At 42.9% G+C, this 17704-nt stretch overlaps 1 protein-coding gene across 1 annotated transcript in view; it reads right to left on the bottom strand.

The window, feature by feature from the left end:
• The window catches only part of prrc1 (proline-rich coiled-coil 1), a 30287-nt gene continuing 12583 nt past the window's right edge, over nt 1-17704 (bottom strand). Inside the window, exons 5-9 of the mRNA XM_078214022.1 lie at nt 16440-16542; nt 10732-10895; nt 5486-5589; nt 4110-4212; nt 1-2465 (exon numbers count right to left, since the gene is read on the bottom strand). Coding sequence (XP_078070148.1) covers nt 2256-2465; nt 4110-4212; nt 5486-5589; nt 10732-10895; nt 16440-16542 — 684 coding nt within the window. The 3' untranslated portion in view covers nt 1-2255. The remainder of the gene's footprint in view (nt 2466-4109; nt 4213-5485; nt 5590-10731; nt 10896-16439; nt 16543-17704) is intronic.

Raw genomic sequence — 17704 nt, 5'->3', positions numbered from 1 at the left:
ACTGTCATATTTAGAAAGGACCTTTTATTGCAATTCAGGTAAAGATGTAAACTTTGCGTTAAGGTAAACCACATAAAATCTCCATATTAACATACATCTGCAAGGCTGCCAATCATTCCTAAATACATTGTGCCCCAAATGGTCATTATTAATGGCATATCTTCTGAAAATGGAACCGTTTGCATTGCACACACTCAAGAGTTCAGTACCTTTAAAAGCTCAACAAACAAGATGGATAGGAGGGCAGTGATGCCATTGTATTTGTGCCAAGGAACAGACTCTCAGCCCCTAAAAATTGAGTGAAGTGAATCCACTGAAAACATGAAATGATGTATTTTGTAACTGTTGATCCGACTCTTTACTGTGTGTACAGGAAACTGCTATATATAGAAAGTTTTTTTTGAATGCTTTATTCAAATCTTCAGATCTTCACAATCAGCAAACCATGAAGCTAAATGAACTAACTCGAGGACTTACTTCAAATCTGATCCACTTACCGGTAAAATCATAGTCCTCACGACGGAAAAGACTTGCGATGGATGACAAAACGCACCCAATTTCCTAGCTGCTGTTTGTGCAGGATCTGCTTTTGCTTGCTGAACCATTAACTTTGGTCACTAAAGGATTCAACAAGCGACGTGTAATCTCTGGTTAGTGAATCTATTCATTGATCTCAGACTGCTCCTGAAAATAGCCGGAAAATACCGGCACAATTTAACAAGATCAAAAGGAAAAAAGTTTACTGAAATTTCACCTTTCCACAATGAAATAGAAGAACTTAGAAAGGGGGGAGACCGTCCAGTCTTTTGAGCCTGTTACACAGGAATAGGCAGTCATTCAGCCCCTCGGTTCTCTGCCGCTATTCATTTAGATCAGGGCCGATCTCTATCTTGCCTTTATCTACCCACCTTGACCACGTAACCGGTAATTCCACTACATTTGTGTGCGAAGAAATCCTTGCCGACAGCACTGGTGAACGGCCTAACTTAAGTCTGTTCTGGACTCTCATAACTTACAGGAATTTTTATTGAAGGGCTCAGAGGAGTGGGGGGAGCGGTGGGGAAGTGCAACAAAAAGTGGTTGTTCAGCATTTGGCAGATCACTGCGGCTACATTTCAACAAATTTACTTTTCTCTGTCAATCTTCATTTAACCTCCAGTAAATTAAGTAGCAGCATAATCTTTAAGGAAAAAAAGAACTCAGAAGCAATATGCGAAACCACTGTGGAAAGCAGTTACAGCAACTCAGTTTGGAATTCAGATTCACAACATGAACCAAACCAAAAAGTCACCATTATTATATTTTGGCTATGGTTTATTTATAAACTGCTTGTACCAAGAATAATTGTATAGATTTGAGGAAGGAATTACTTTAATATATACACAAACTATGGCAGCACAACTTGTCGCAGTACAAACTACTAAACGTCTTCAACTTCAAGGCATATTCCATCAAAAACACTGCTGACGGATGTCGGAATTAAGGCAGCATTTCAAAGAAAACAGCGGTGTCACTTGTGACATTTCAGTTTTATTCCCTTAGATATAATGACAAAATAATGTCAAGGATAATCCAAACAAGCCGAGTAATAGATTCACTTGGCAGTGAAGATAATCTACTTGAGAGTTTTCAAAGATGAGAAGGTTGGATTTTGTTTTAAACAAAAGTCCTTGATTTTACCTCCTCACAATTTCACCCGACTATTCAAACGCTAGCCCCAAGTGGGTTAACATGTTGTATTCTGTAAATCATGCATCCATCATTTATAACATAAGCTTACAGCTTTACAATTCAAGGGAAGAGGTGGGGGATAGTAAAATAAAACCTCGGTACTCGAATGGCCTGCACATTAACCCATACCGGGTCACAAATTTCTATAATGATTAGCTGAAGATGTAGACAATATCAGTCACAAGCGTTACCAACTTTTAGTGTCTAATTTCCTTGGGTGCCATATCACAGCACTAAAAATATTGCAAAATTTAATATAAAGTTATAGTACACAAAATGCTGCATATTTCAAAATATTTCCCAACACGCTGGATCTTCAGTCTCTGGAATGTCCCAATCAACCAGTTCCCGTGCTGGCATACGAGGCAACTGAGAGACACGTTTTGGTTCAGTAACTGAGTTTTGTTGATTTCTTTTTTGGAGCATAAAAATACAGAGTTAAACTGCTCTCGAGCACGTAGTGAAGCAACATTTTTAAAACATGCCCCCCCCCCATGCTGAGCAGAAGGCCACAGTTTTAGATGTTAAATGGACTTTGAGGGTAGCTGCTGCTTGTACATTCCCGCTAACGACTTGGCTGCACTGTAGATCATCTGCCTTCGCGACATCCCTGTAAGCATGATGTGCCAATCAGTCCGGTTGACATGGGGTAAACTTCTCTCCAACACTTCGCCCACAGTCACCATTAGCCCAGACCATCGCAAATTATAATCAGCTGGTGTCAGGTTTTGTGCCTGATTTAAAACAAAAAATATTCCTGTTTTAAGTAAATGCACCAATGGTATCAAAGGCCAACATTTTCCTCCGAACATATCGACAGACCTATATTGGCTCCTGGTTCGGCAACTCAATTTTAAAATTCCCACTCATGCTCGATTTGATTTGTTGTCACATGTATTGGGATACAGTGAAAAGTACTATTTCTTGCACGCTATACAGACAAAGCATACCGTTCATGGAGAAGGAAAGGAGAGAGTGCAGAATGTAGTGTTACAGTCATAGCTAGGGTGTAGAGAAAGATCAACTTAATGCAAGGTATGTCCATTCAAAAGTCTGACAGCAGCAGGGAAGAGACAGTTTAAAAGAGTTAGAATAGTTTTAGCAGCATAGAACGAGTGTAAAAGATGGAATTAGAAGGTATGCTGGGCATAGCTTCCAAGACGTCACCTCGCTCCGGTGCCATTTTGGAATCTCGTAACCTCCTTCAGCCACCAAATTGACAAGATCTCTGCACGCCTCTCATTCTAGTTTCTGGCACATCACTGCTTTCTCCAGTTCCTCCACTGATGCTTCTGCCTGCGGCTAAGCAGGTCTGAAGCTCAGGCATTCTCTACCCTAAACCTCTTTCCTCCTTTAAACCTACCTCTTTGACCATGTTTGTGGTCATCTGCACAAATGTCGCCATGCGGGGCTCGGCATCACATTTTGCTTCATACCATTTTAGTTGCTATACAAATGTAAGTTGTTGCTGCTGGATTCAGATGAGTGACAAGCTAGCCACGTTCTAACCTTCACAGTTGATTTTAAATTGCACTGCAGGTCAGAAATACAATCACCAAAGTTCATGCCTACAATTGTTTGGACAGCTACTGTAAAGGTGGTAAGTAAATGAGAAACGTTAAAAGCAGAATAGTAGCTTTAAGAAAGCCATTTTGGAAAACCTGCACTGGATCTTGGAATGCAAACTACTAATGGAAAGCCTTACGGTGAAAGAAGGTTTTAAAGTGTGTTTTTGGGAATGGAGTTTGGAAACTCTCGTGTGACAAACAACTGGGAGGGTTTCTGAGGAGAATCCACAGACATTAACGTGGGTTCAAAGCAGAGTGTATTTGACCATAACCAATCTGTGTACGTAAAGGGACTTTGTGTTACAGAGACCATTGTAGCTCAAGATATACTTTGTAATCTGTGTTAATCTTAAAATTGGTGTGTATTCATTAAGTTGTGATGTGGAGACGCTGGCATTGGGGTGGGCACAGTAAGAAGTCTCACAACACCAGGTTAAAGTCCCACAGGTTTATTTGGAATCACAAGCCGTGATTCCAAATAAACCTGTTGGACTTTAACCTGGTGTTGTGAGACTTCCACTTTGTTAAGCTGGGGGGGGGAGTAAATGAGTATGGTAGCATAATCCAACATTTCATGTTTAATTTTTTTTTCTTGTTGTTAAAACTAATTAGTGGCCCTGTGATTCTGTTCCTCCATGTTTTATAAAAAACTGTAAAGGTTATGGCCTGGGTCCCATTCTGGGATCTTCCTATCCAGTTATAACACCAACTGAGATCAAAGTGAGACATTTTAAACTGAATCACATACAGATTTTAGAAAACTAGATATTTTCTGAAACCATCAGGAATCAGTATTAATCACCAACTGACCTGTTGCACATATTCTAAAGGCACTGGTGTCGCCTGTGTAAAATTTTCCAAATGAATACCATGAGCTGGATCTTCAAGAATCAAACAACCTATATCAAACCACCTGGAAAACAACATTAATAAATGAAGATAGAATAATCACAGCCGGTAACTCCAGGATGCACATATTAAAAGAAACCATCCTTTAACGATGGACATTGTCAACAAATGACAGAAGTATCAAATTCACATTTCTGATATAAACAGTGAACCTACACAGAAGTAACCGCCCCCCAAAAAAGAATGGTTTAAAATTCAACCACTATATTTTCTCCTCGTGCTACACCCTGTGGCTATTACAACTCCTCCAGTATTTCTCTGCACTGCTCAAGTGTCTTTGCCTGACTCAAAATGGAGCCTAAAAAGCACTATCCAAGGTTTATTGCTGCAGTCCACAGCAAGTGCGTTTGGATGAATGCAATGCTGTGTGATGGCCAGTGTAATGTGACAGCATGAAAAGAAGTTCAGTGTCATTACTGTATATAGCCCAGGGGTGGTCACAAAGCAGAATTCGCACATGCCAGCAAACGCAGCAAGAATTTTACCTCAAACCAAACTTCTGGTGAATCCAAAGCTTCAAGGTGAATGAAAAACTGACAAGGAGACACGGTTCAGCTCCTCATCCAGTTTCACCATTAAATTAGGTCATGGCTGATCTATATCTCAAACCCAATTACCTACCCTCAAGTCTACCATTTCCTTATTGCCCATCAGTCTTGCTTACTTGTGGTGTGAATACCAAGTAGAATCATAGAATCCTACAGTGCAGGAGGCCGCCATTTGGCCCATCGAGTCTGCACCAACCACAATCCCACCCAGGTCCTATCCCCACAACTCCATGCATTTACCCCAGCTAGTCCCCCTGACACTAAGGGGCATTTTAGCATGGCCAATCAACCTAACCCGCACATCTTTGGACTTTGGGAGGAAACCGGAGCACCCGGAGGAAACCCATGCAGACACGGGGAGAATGTGCAAACTCCACAGACAGTGACCCAAGCCAGGAATTGAACCTGGGTCCCTGGCGCAGTGAGGAAGCAGTGCGAACCACTGTGCTGCCCGCCTTGTTCTCCAATTATTCATAAAACCTGTTTGTTTTGATACCCCTTGCAAATTTATTTTAAATATTTTAGTTGTGCATCTCATTACCTTCTTTGTGCCCCTTTGTTGTTTTTTTAAAGCTCTTCCAGTTTGCAGGATTTCTACATTACCTTGTATTTTCTTATACCTCGATACTGTCTCTAACCTCATTAGCTGACCACTGCCTCACGGAACAAACATAACATTACTGTAAACACTTTACAACATAAATAATTTAAGAGGGAGATGCTGCTTACCTGTCTGGGAGCAATTCTGCAATGAAGTTCTCAATTGAAACTGTCACCTGTCTTTCATGAATCATTCCTGACCTTCGCAGACTATCGATTCTCTCCTGGGCACCCTGGGCAGGGAAATGAAACAACCGCCTACATTAAACAACTTCAGTTTTTTAAATAATTGTAATGAAATAAAGATGCATATTGCTATGAACAAGGCCAAAGATGCTCCAAATTTTCAGAAATGGGCAACAATTTTTTGGGGTCACAGAACGATTCTTTAAAAATCAGAACTGTGCCTAAATGTGACCCACAAATGCATGATAAAAATCTGATTGTTATGCCTAAATTTCAATGAAATTTAACTGTGGCAGAGGCACCCAATTAGCTGCCCATTATACTCCCTCGTTCCGATTTGCCTTTCAACTGGCTTCATAGCTGCACGTCTTAATCTGGTCATCTCTGCCCTCTAGTGACGAGACTGTGAAATGAACTCTGGGCATAACAGAAGTTAAATTAACTTATATTTACATAGTGCTGCTAACGTAGCAAAATGTCTCAATCTTTCACAGTCCATGATATTTCTAAATCCTCCAGCCCAACCACCCCCACAGTTCCTCCATCACCATGGATTCAAGAAGGCTTTTTGTCTTCATTACTCTAAACTCTGAACATCCTGATACTGGTCATAAAGAGGTAATTTAAGAGTCGGAACCCATGTTCCTTTGCCCCACTCTTGTGTAATTTCATACATCTTCCGTATTCTGACAGGCTTTGTATCCCATACATGCCTTCTGCTAGAAATCTGCCTCGGGATCCCTCTCCTATCTCCCTGCAGTGCTTGAATGTCTTGTGCATCAGTGACAGAGTTACTGAAGAAACTACAGCACAGGAAGAGGCCAAATGACCCAAAGTCTGTGCTAGTGTTTACACTCTGCACAAGCCTCCTCCCATCAGCTTATCTCTATTCCTTTCTACCTGTGTTTATCCAGCACCCTCTTAATGCCTGTGCTATTCGCCTCCAACAACCCCCTGTGGGAGTGATTTCCACATTCTCAACAGTGTAAAGTCACTCCTGAATCTCCTGTTGCATTTATGACTTTTGGACCATAGCTTTCAACACCCCAACAAGTGAAAACATCTTCCCTACATCTACCCTGTCAAAACCCCCTCATAATTTTTAAGGACTCCTATTAGTTCACTTGGGAGAAAAGAGCCTGTTCACTCTGGAATACGAACATAATTGGAAAAAGGTAAAAATGGTAAAGGTTTGGGATAAAATGTGGGTGAGTAGATTAAACATGTTGTAGCATCACTCTGAATACTTCAAACATGATCCAAACTCCTGTCACCCAACAAAAGGGCACCAGGAGCATCTGTACGTGTACCAGTGGCTGCAGTGTGGGCCGAGTGTGCAGACAGAATGATTCCGGACGCCTTCCCCATCAGCAGCACGGGTTAGCAAATTGGGAAAGGGGTTGGTTGAATAGTGGAAGAGTTTATTTTGGGGATGGTTGGGCTGAAAGACTATGAAATAGCATGTGTTCAGCCTTCAAATTTGAATGTAGTCACCTGCATTCAGAAAAAAAATCTATGCAATGGATCAAATCCTAATTTTAATATTGGACTGAATGGATGAGCAATTGATCAGGGAGGCTGCACAAAATGAATTGAGCGTACGTAACGTAGACATGTATGAAATGCTGCATATGAGGAAAAGAGGCAAAATAAGTAGGGCAGGTAAAAAAAAAACTAAGGGCAGCATCAAGACATCTAGGGTGAAGTTTCACAGCATGTCCAACCATTCCAAAGTAGCAGCAAAATGGAGCAAATAAAGAAGTGAATTCCACTGGTAAAGCAAGAGTACAAGGCAAAGAAAGTTGCTTTTCAAACTATATTGTGCTCAAAAGTCAGCACCTTGTTGTACTGTACATAGTTCTGGTATACTTTACCTCACCCTAAAGCTACAGAGAAGTTGATTTTAGAATTGTGTCAGGTTGTACCGCTAAGGAAGGTGTATTTCACTTCTAAAAAACTCAGCTGAGTTGATTTTAATGCAGAGAGAACCACGATATTCAACCACAATTTTTATGTAGGACTGGGTCAAGTCAAAGGCTAATTTGCAGTAAATATTAAAATTAATTAACATTGCTAGTCAATCACCTATGATGTTGGACATGAAGTCAAGGCTGCCTGTAGTTTTCTGGGTGAAGAGGGGTTGCTGCCTGTGGGACCATGCTGTGATCTGGCTACACTTCAAAGCTGTTTCATTGGCTATAAAGCACTTTGAGACATCCTGAGGCTAAAGCGATGCTATAAAGGTGCAAGCCTTTCTTTTCAATGCACCAATAATGCAGACTTTCCTGAGTGTTCTATCACACTAAGGGTTTGTAGGATTTGATAGCCCTCCAACTGGACTCCATGAAATTTGGAAAACTCCAAAACTCTCGGACACAGGTACTGTAAATAAAAAAAGCTGTACCTCAAAACAAAGACACAAAGGCAGACTATACTGTTAAGGGGTTAATTTCAAACATTCTAACACCAAAGTAGAACTGACACTATTAAAAGACACTGGGACATTACAACATCAATGAAACAAGATCACTGTCATCAGGTAACCCAATGAAGTTGAGGAGGCATTGCTACAAACGGCCGCAGATAACAGCCATCACACAACAGCATTCACAATGGTCGAGGACGGAGAGAGACCCTCACATGCATATCAGCTTTACCTCACGTTAATGTTTTCGGTTTTGGAAACACCATCAGCGCTGAAGGAGTCTGTCTGGACCAGGGCACGTAACAGACCAAAAGGATTGAAAGGTGCTGAGCACTGGCCATTCGGCAGCATGGCTTCAGGAAATGTGTTTAAGGATTCCAATAAGGATCGCCATAAACAGGACACGATCAAAGGGTCTGGCACTGCAGTCAGGTGGGGTGGTCAGAAATGGTCAACCTGGCTTGTGGACCTATAACTCATGCCGGAAGGACCAACCACATAGGGAACTCCGGGTTATCAGCCAAATCGGAGGGTTATTGGGGCTGAGGCGTTTAAAGTAACTTCAGGGCAACAATCAAATCCTGGGGGGAGTTTAGTTTTGAAATGAAGGTGTGGGCATATATATGGGGTTTTGCTTGTGGTTTTTTAATAAAGGCTGTCTAATAAGTCATGGTAATTGTGTGTGTCTACATAGAAGTTGAAGTGAAATCATGGAGGGATTTAAATTGGATTAACCAATTTACACTATTATGTGGTGATGATGCCGGCGTTGGACCGGGGTGGGCACAGTAAGAAGTCTCACAACACCAGGTTAAAGTCCAACAGGTTTATTTGGAATCATGAGCTTTTGGAGCTCGACTCCTTCCTCAGGCGAGTAGAGTGGTAGGTTTCACAAACGCGGCATATGTAGACAAAGACAATTGCAAGGTAATCAAATCAATTTACACTAGTTTAGAGCTCTTTGTATTTGGGCATTAGGAGATCTAAAAATAAACAACAAGTTTGTGGTTGAGTTAAAGCCGGTGCTTGTGCAATCTTGTTCTTGATGAAATTCTAAATCCAAAAACAATCTGCAAGGGGAAATGGGAGTGTGTACCTTTTACAGGTTTAGGATAGAATTTGGCAGTGGGTAGGAAATTGGCTGAACAGTGAAATGTAGTGATGTAAGAAATGCTCCACAGGTTTCCCTATGAATATGCATTAAAGCCTCCAATTTTAAAACCACTTTAGCGACCTCTATTCAGTCATTGGTCAACGTGAGACAGAAACCCAAGGAATAGGGATCATGAAGAACAGCGGGGTCTCTCTGCAGTGCAGGCTGAGGAGTTGGAAGATGCCAAATGGAGATATCACTGACAGGAGGATGTGATTTATGGGACATGTTTGCATGTCTGGTACCAAGTGGCTTATTTGTAGCACGCTCAACTGAGTCAAATGGCTGTGTATTCAAGCTCCATTTCAGAAACCAAGGCACGTGTTTGCAGTTGACATTCTCACTACAGTACTTCCAGATGAAATGCTAAGCAAACAGGGCACCAGTGTAGGCGGCTGTGGAAAATCCCAAGACGTCAATGAAGAGGAGCAAAGGTGCTCACCCAGCTTCCGAACCAACATTTATTCTTTAGCCAACACCACTAAATACACAGTAAGAAGTCTCAACACCAGGTTAAAATCCAACAGGTTTATTTAGAATCATGAGCTTTCGGAGCGCTGCTCCTTCATCCACTCACCTGATGAAGGGGCAGTGCCCCGAAAGCTCATGATTCCAAATAAACCTGTTGGACTTTAACCTGGTGTTGTGAGACTTCTTACTATGTCCATCCCAGTCCAACACCAGCATCTCCACATCACTAAAAACATAATATCTGCTCACCTATCTTATTGCTGTTTTGAGATCTTGCTGTGTATAAACCTACAAAAGAATGGTTCTACTTTTGGGAGGCAAGCGTAGAATAACGGCGCAATGTATTTTCGGAAGCGCAACAGAAGCTGAGCACATGAATCTCATTCTTTTAAACTGCCTCCTGGAATTTAAGATGGGGCTCAAGAAAAAGCTAAGCAGTTCCATGATTATCATGTCCAGTATGAATGGGAACATGCATATTACATCCCATGATTTCAGACTCAAAGTGTAATAAGAATGGGAAGGGAAAGGATATCATCGTCTATATCAAGGCAGCAGCGCAACTTATCCACGTCCACCCTGTAATGTAGAAGGGCAACTGAATATCTTATAAGGGCCTTTAGATTGAAAGGAGGCGATGGCCCAGTGGTATTATCACTAGACTATTAATCCAGAAACTCAGTTAATTTCTGGGGACCTGGGTTCAAATCCTGCTATGGCAGATGATGGAATTTGAATTCAAAAAAAAAAATCTGGAATTAAGAATCTACTGATGACCATGAAACCATTGTCAATTGTCGGAAAAACCCATCTGATTCACTAATGTCCTTTAGGGAAGGAAATCTGCTGTCCTTACCGGGTCTGGCCTACATGTGACTCCAGAGCCACAGCACTACCCTCCAAGGGCAACTAGGGATGGGCAATAAATGCTGGCCACGTAGCGATGCCCATGTCCCACGAATTGAATTTAAAAAAACAAGCTGCAGCTCAGGAAAACCTAAAAAATGAATTGCTAACAAGGTCTTCAGTTTGACCTGGATACTCAATTTGCATTTGAACTCTTATTGTAGGTTTGACCTTTTGAATAAGCTGGCGGGTGCTTGCCGTGCGGCCAAACAAACAAACTCGGACTAAACTTACCTTCAGTCCTGCTGCATAGCCAACAGGCTGTGGGGCAATATTCGATTGGCCGGCTTCTCCACTAACAGTGGCCAATCCAAACATTTCCTGGAATGCATCCCGAATAGCTGCCACTTTGACCTCTTTATTGGAAGTTACCAAAACATCCAGATCACCTCCCGATTCTGGAACGGGAGAGAAAAAAAACGACAAGTTAGAGAGAGGTCCCTCGCATTGGACTTGGGAACTCTCTAGGTAATACCCAATCACCATAAACATGCAGACTCAACCATACCACTAAGCAAAGAGAAAACTAAACCAAGGTAAATCAAATAAATGCAGGACATTCAGCACCTTAAGGGTCAGTCAGCACAGTGGTTAGCACTGCTACCTCACAGCGCCAGGGACCCGGGTTCAATTCCCAGCTTGGGTCACTGTCCGTGTGGAGTCTGCACATTCTTCCCATGTCTGCGCTGATTTCCTCCGGGCACTCCAGTTTCCTCCCACAGTCCGAAAGACGTGCTGGTTAGATGCATTGGCCATGCTAAGTTCTCCTCAGCGTACCCAAACAGGCGCCGGAGTGTGGCAACTAGGGGATTTTCACAGTGGCTTCATTGCAGTGTTAATGCAAGCCTACTTGTGACACTAATAAATAAACTTTAAAAAAGGCAGGCGGATCATTCCAGTAATACACAAAACATTCCACCACAAATACTAATGGATCTTTTGTCTTCTATATACTGACTAACAAATGTTTTGTTAACACATCACACCCCTATCACCATTGATCCCTCACAGAGAAACTGGAATAATTTGTTGGAACACAGTGAAAGAAATTTCAGCACTCCATCCTCCGACATAACAAGCTTCTGCTTGTTGGTCACCTCATCAGGTCCTCACAATTTCCTAGAGCAATTCATCTGAAGAGCAATCACTTATGCAAACAGTTACTGCAGCTAATTTGCACACAGCAATGCCCCAGAAACAGCAGTGACCAGTTAATCAGTTTCTGGTGGTGTTGACTGAGGGAGAAGTGTCAGTGAGGTCACCTGGGAACCAGCTCTTCAGAACTATTGCAGGACCTCTCACAACCATCAGAAACAGGAGGAGAGATGGGCTATTATTTTAACCTCTGTGAAAGGATGGCACCTCTGGCAAAGGCATCACACCTTCGATACAGCAAACTCAACTGCTGAAGTAGAATTTGAACCCACAACCTTTAGAGGAGAAAGTGGCCCATCAAGCCTGACTGGGATTGAAGACAGATTGGAAAAATGGGTGATTTCAACTAACTTAACAGTTCAAAAGGGACCACAGTGTATCTAGAGTATAATTTATCACTGCTGTAAGTATTATATAAATCAAACACAATGCTATGTACACTATGTAACATAGAAAAGCAGCCCAACATTTTTTCAAACTGGTACTAACCCAAGAGAGATTAGATGACGGAGGTGTTTTTAGAGAGTTCTTGAAGATAGTGGAATTCTAGAGTATGGGGCTTATGGCTTAATGCACGGCCACCACGAGAGGACTGACAGAAGTTAGGAACCACCATACTCTTCAGGAGGAATTTCTCATTCAGTATGTGGATGGCCCGACTAGAGATGGGGCAAAACCTGACCTCCTCTTGGGAAATAAGGAATGGCAGGTGGCAGAAGTGTTAGTGAGGGATCACTTTGGGACCAGTGACCATAATTCTATTAGTTTTAAGATAGCTCTGAAGAATGATAGGTCTGGCCCAAAAGTTAAAATTCTAAATTGGAGCAAGGCCAATTTTGATGGTATCAGGCAGGAACTTGCAAAAGTTAATTGGGGGAGTATGTGGGAAGGCAAAGGGGCGTCTGGCAAGTGGGAGACTTCCAAAAGTGTGTTAACCAGGGTTCAGGGTAAGCACATTCCTCTTAGAGTGAAGGGCAAGGCTGGTAGAAGTTGGGAACCCTGGATGACTCGGGATATTGAGGCCCTGGTCAAGAAGAAGAAGGAGGCACATGACATGCATAGGCAGCTGGGATCAAGTGAATCCCTTGGGAGTATAGGGGGTGTAGGAGTAGAGTTAAGAGAGAAATCAGGAGGGCAAAAAGGGGACACGAGATTGTTTTGGCAGATAAGGCAAAGGAGAATCCAAAGAGCTTCTACAAATATATAAAGGCCAAAAGAGTAACAAGGGAGAGTAGGGCCTCTTAATGATCAACAAGGTCATCTGTGTGCGGATCCACAAGAGATGGGCGAGATCCTAAATGAATATTTCTCATCAGTATTTACTGTTGAGAAATGCATGGGTGTTAGGGAACTTGGGGAAATAAATAGTGATGTCTTGAGGAGTGTACATATTACAGAGAAAGAGGTGCTGGAAGTCTTAAAGCGCATCAAGGTAGATAAATCTGCGGGATCTGATGAGGTATATCCCAGGACGTTGTGGGAGGCTAGGGAGGAAATTGCGGGTCCCCGATCCGAGATATTTGAATCATCGATAGTCACGGGTGAGGTGCCTGAAGATTGGAGAGTGGTAAATGTTGTGCCTTTGTTTAAAAAGGGCTGCAGGGAAAAGCCTGGGAACTACAGGCCAGTGAGCCTCACATCTGTGGTGGGCAAGTTGTTGGAAGGTATTTTGAGAGACAGGGTATACAGGCATTTAGAGACGCAAGGACTGATTAGGGACAGTCAGCATGGCTTTGTGAGTGGAAAATCATGTCTCACAAATTTGATTAGTTTTTTGAAGGGGTAACCAAGAAGGTAGATGAGGGCAGTGCAGTTGATCTTGTCTACATGGACTTTAGCAAGGCCTTTGACAAGGTACCGCATGGTAGGTTGTTGCAGAAGGTTAAATCTCACAGGATCCAAGGTGAGGTATCTAAATAGATACAAAATTGGCTTCTTGACAGAAGCCAGAGGGTGTTTGTAGAGCGTTGTTTTTCAAACTGGAGGTCTGTGACCAGCGGTGTTCCTCAGGGATCAGTGCTGGGCCCACTGTTATTTGTTATTTATATTAATGATTTGGATGAGAATATAGGAGGCATGGTTAGTAAGTTTGCAGATGACACCAAGATTGGTGGCATAGTGGACAGTGAAGAAAGTTATCTCCAATTGCAACGGGATCTTGATCAATTGGGCCAGTGGGCTGACGAATGGCAGATGGAGTTTAATTCAGATAAATGTGAGGTGATGCATTTTGGTAGATTGAACCAGGGCAGGACTTACTCAGACAATGGTAGGGTGTTGGGGAGAGTTACAGAACAAAGAGATCTAGGGGTACATGTTCATAGCTCCTTGAAAGTGGAGTCACAGGTGGACAGAGTGGTGAAGAAGGCATTCGGCATGCTTGGTTTCATTGGTCAGAACATTGAATACAGGAGTTGGGACGTCTTGTTGAAGTTGTACGAGACATTGGTAAGGCCACACTTGGAATACTGTGTGCAATTCTGGTCACCCTATTATAGAAAGGATATTATTAAACTAGAAAGAGTGCAGAAGAGATTTACTAGGGTGCTACCGGGACTTGATGGTTTGAGTTATAAGGAGAGGCTGGATAGACTGGGATTTTTTTTCTCTGGAGCGTAGAAGGCTGAGGGGCGATCTTCTAGACGTCTATAAAATAATGAAGGGCACAGATCAGCTAGATAGTCAACATATTTTCCCAAAGGTAGGGGAGTCTGAAACTAGAGGGCATAGGTTTAAGGTGAGAGGGGAGAGATACAAAAGGGTCCAGAGGGGCAATTTTTTCACAGTGGGTGGTGAGTGTCTGGAACAAGCTGCCAGAGATAGTAGTAGAGGCGGGTACAATTTTGTCCTATAAAAAGCATTTGGACAGTTACATGGGTAAGATGGGTATAGAGGGATATGGGCCAAATGCAGGCAATTGGGATTAGCTTAGGGGTTTAAAAAAAGGGCAGCATGGACAAGTTGGGCCGAAGGGCCTGTTTCCATGCTGTAAACCTGACTCCTCACCAGGCATGAAGATTTTTAACTGTGTTTGCTGCCTTTGCTTTAGTACAACACGGGTGATTTTTTTTTGTTAACATACAGAAAGGTATCAATGGTGTATTTTCTATTGAAAGATTAATCACCATTGCAAATCCTTCAGTGCAAAATGCTGCAAACAGAGGTTGGTGTGTGGAGGTAGTGAAGGAGATTCGAGACAGTGTCGGGTGAAAATCACAAAGGGATTTAAATATGAATGTATAAACTTGTGAGATCTGGGGACCATTACTGAGCAGCTGGACAATGGCTGGCCAATTGGTGCGGTACACCCACAAGAGATTCAAATAAATATGTTTACAGAGAATTGAAGAGTGGGAAGTCATCGAGGAGGGCAGCAGGTCTGGTGGTGACAAAGGTCTCCTCCGGAGCCTTCAACATGTCATTGATGAAGACGAACATCTCGCCAAGGCCATCCCCACACCCCCACTTCTTGCCTTCAAACAACCGCACAACCTCAAACAGACCATTGTCTGCAGCAAACTACCCAGCCTTCAGGAGAACAGTGACCACGACACCACACAACCCTGCCACAGCAACCTCTGCAAGACGTGCCGGATCATCGACACGGATGCCATCATCTCACGTGAGAACACCATCCACCAGGTACACGGTACATACTCTTGCAACTCGGCCAACGTTGTCTACCTGATACGCTGCAGGAAAGGATGTCCCGAGGCATGGTACATTGGGGAAACTATGCAGACGCTGTGACAACGGATGAATGAACACCGCTCGACAATCACCAGGCAAGACTGTTCTCTTCCTGTTGGGGAGCACTTCAGCGGTCACGGGCATTCAGCCTCTGATATTCGGGTAAGCGTTCTCCAAGGCGGCCTTCGCGACACACGACGGCGCAGAGTCACTGAGCAGAAACTGATAGCCAAGTTCCGCACACACGAGGACAGCCTCAACCGGGATATTGGGTTCATGTCACACTATCTGTAACCCCCACAGTTGCCTGGACCTGCCGAGTTTCACTGGCTGTCTTGTCTGGAGACAATACACATCTTTTTAGCCTGTCTTGATGCTCTCTCCACTCACATTGTTTTGTTTCTTAAAGACTTGATTAGCTGTAAGTATTCGCATTCCAACCATTATTCATGTAAATTGAGTCTCTGTCTTTATATGCCCTGTTTGTGAACAGAATTCCCACTCACCTGAAGAAGGGGCTTGGAGCTCCGAAAGCTTGTGTGGCTTTTGCTACCAAATAAACCTGCTGGACTTTAACCTGGTGTTGTTAAACTTCTTACTGTGACAAAGGCACCAATGTAGTTTACAACTGCTGATATGCTAGGCTGGGATGGAGGTAGATGTTAAGAAAGTGGAATTTAACAAATTCCAAAATAGCCTTGGATCCCGACAGTGCAGAAGGAGGCCATTTGGTCCATCGCGTCTGCACCAACTCTCCAAAAGAGCATCTTATCCCCATACCCATGAGACTACGCTTTCACCATGGCTAACCCACCTGACCTATACATCTTTTGATACTATGGGGCAATTTACCATGGCCAATCCCCATCTCCTGCACATCTTTGGACTGTGGGAGGAAACCGGAGCACCCAGAGCAAACCCACGCAGACACAGGGAGAACACGTAGACTCCGAGCAGATAGTCGCCCAAGGCCAGAATCGAATCTGGATCCCTGGCGCTGTGAGGCAGCCATGCTAACCACTGTGCCATCCATTCCCATTTGGTGTTCATCGCAACGCAAGTACAACAGGTTGGAAGTTTTGGTGCGTTATACTTACTGATGTAGGGAGCCATTCCTGGATCCAGGGTGGTGATCATGGACTCTACAGAGTGTTTCGTTTTATCCAAAACTGATTTCACAACTGAGTTGCCCGCTACACCCTAAGAGTAATAAGTGAAAACTCGAATTAAAATTGTTCTGTAGGAGTCTAATAGAAACACAATCAGCAACAAAGGGTGTACTTACACAGGATGGCAGTTTTATATTTCAGTATTTACAGGCCATTTGATTCAACAGGTCAGTTGGTTATGATGATTCACACAAGCATGCTTCCACTCAACCTATCTCACCCTATCAGTATATTCTTCTATTGCTTTCCCTCAAATGTTTCTATACTATTTGCTTCAACCTCTCCCTGTGGTAGCGAGTTCCACATTCGCTAGTGTTGCAATCCCAGTTGATATTATAACTGGATGGGAAGATCCCAGAATGAAACCTTGGTCAAAAGGTGGTAACTTTTACTTTTTGTTTTAAAAAAACCAAACATGGAGGAAGAGAGTCACAAGAAAAAACATTACTTGAACATGAAAAATGCATGATAGTAAAATACTCCTCGACTCCTCCCTTTAGCTTAACAAATGCTTAACAAATGAACAGATGAGAAAGTATATTTGAAGCTGCAATAGTCTCATTAACACACACACCTTTTATAAAGCATACAGATTGGCTGTGGTCAAACACACACTCCGCCCTGAACCCACGTTAGTGCCTGTGGATTTCTCCTCCGAATCCCCCCAGATGGTTGTCATGCGAGTTTCCAAACTCCAGCCCCAAGAGCATGCTTTAAAAACTTTTGTCACAATAATGCTATTAGCGGTTTGCATTGCAAAATACAGTCCATGTTTTCCAAATGACTATTCTGTCAGAGCATCCACTCCACTTCTAACAGCAAATCCAGTCCAGGATTTTACAACAACCCCCTTTGGATTTCTTTATCTGGACTGCTGCTCAAATGGTCACAATTGCTGTAACTCTCAATTCCCAGACACTCTTCCTCTGAGGTCTGCTGTCCCACTTTAAATTTAGTCTACTGCAATTGTGTAAGTTAGAGCACTTTGTTCACTCTTCCTTGAATTCTTCTGCACAATACTTTAGTCTTTGTTCTCTTAATTTCAGTCATCTGAAACATTCTGTCCCAGTTCCCTGGTTGTCGGGACTGTATCTTGTTTCTTAGGAAGCTGCATCTTTGCAACTCCCTTGTCCTGTCCCACTTCTCCAAGCAGAGTTGAAAGCTGCTCATTCTTCAGTGATCTGTCTCCAACT

Source organism: Mustelus asterias, chromosome 6 (genome assembly GCF_964213995.1).
Source record: "Mustelus asterias chromosome 6, sMusAst1.hap1.1, whole genome shotgun sequence".
Lineage (NCBI taxonomy): Eukaryota > Metazoa > Chordata > Chondrichthyes > Carcharhiniformes > Triakidae > Mustelus > Mustelus asterias.
This window is presented reverse-complemented; position numbering and strand designations above follow the sequence as displayed.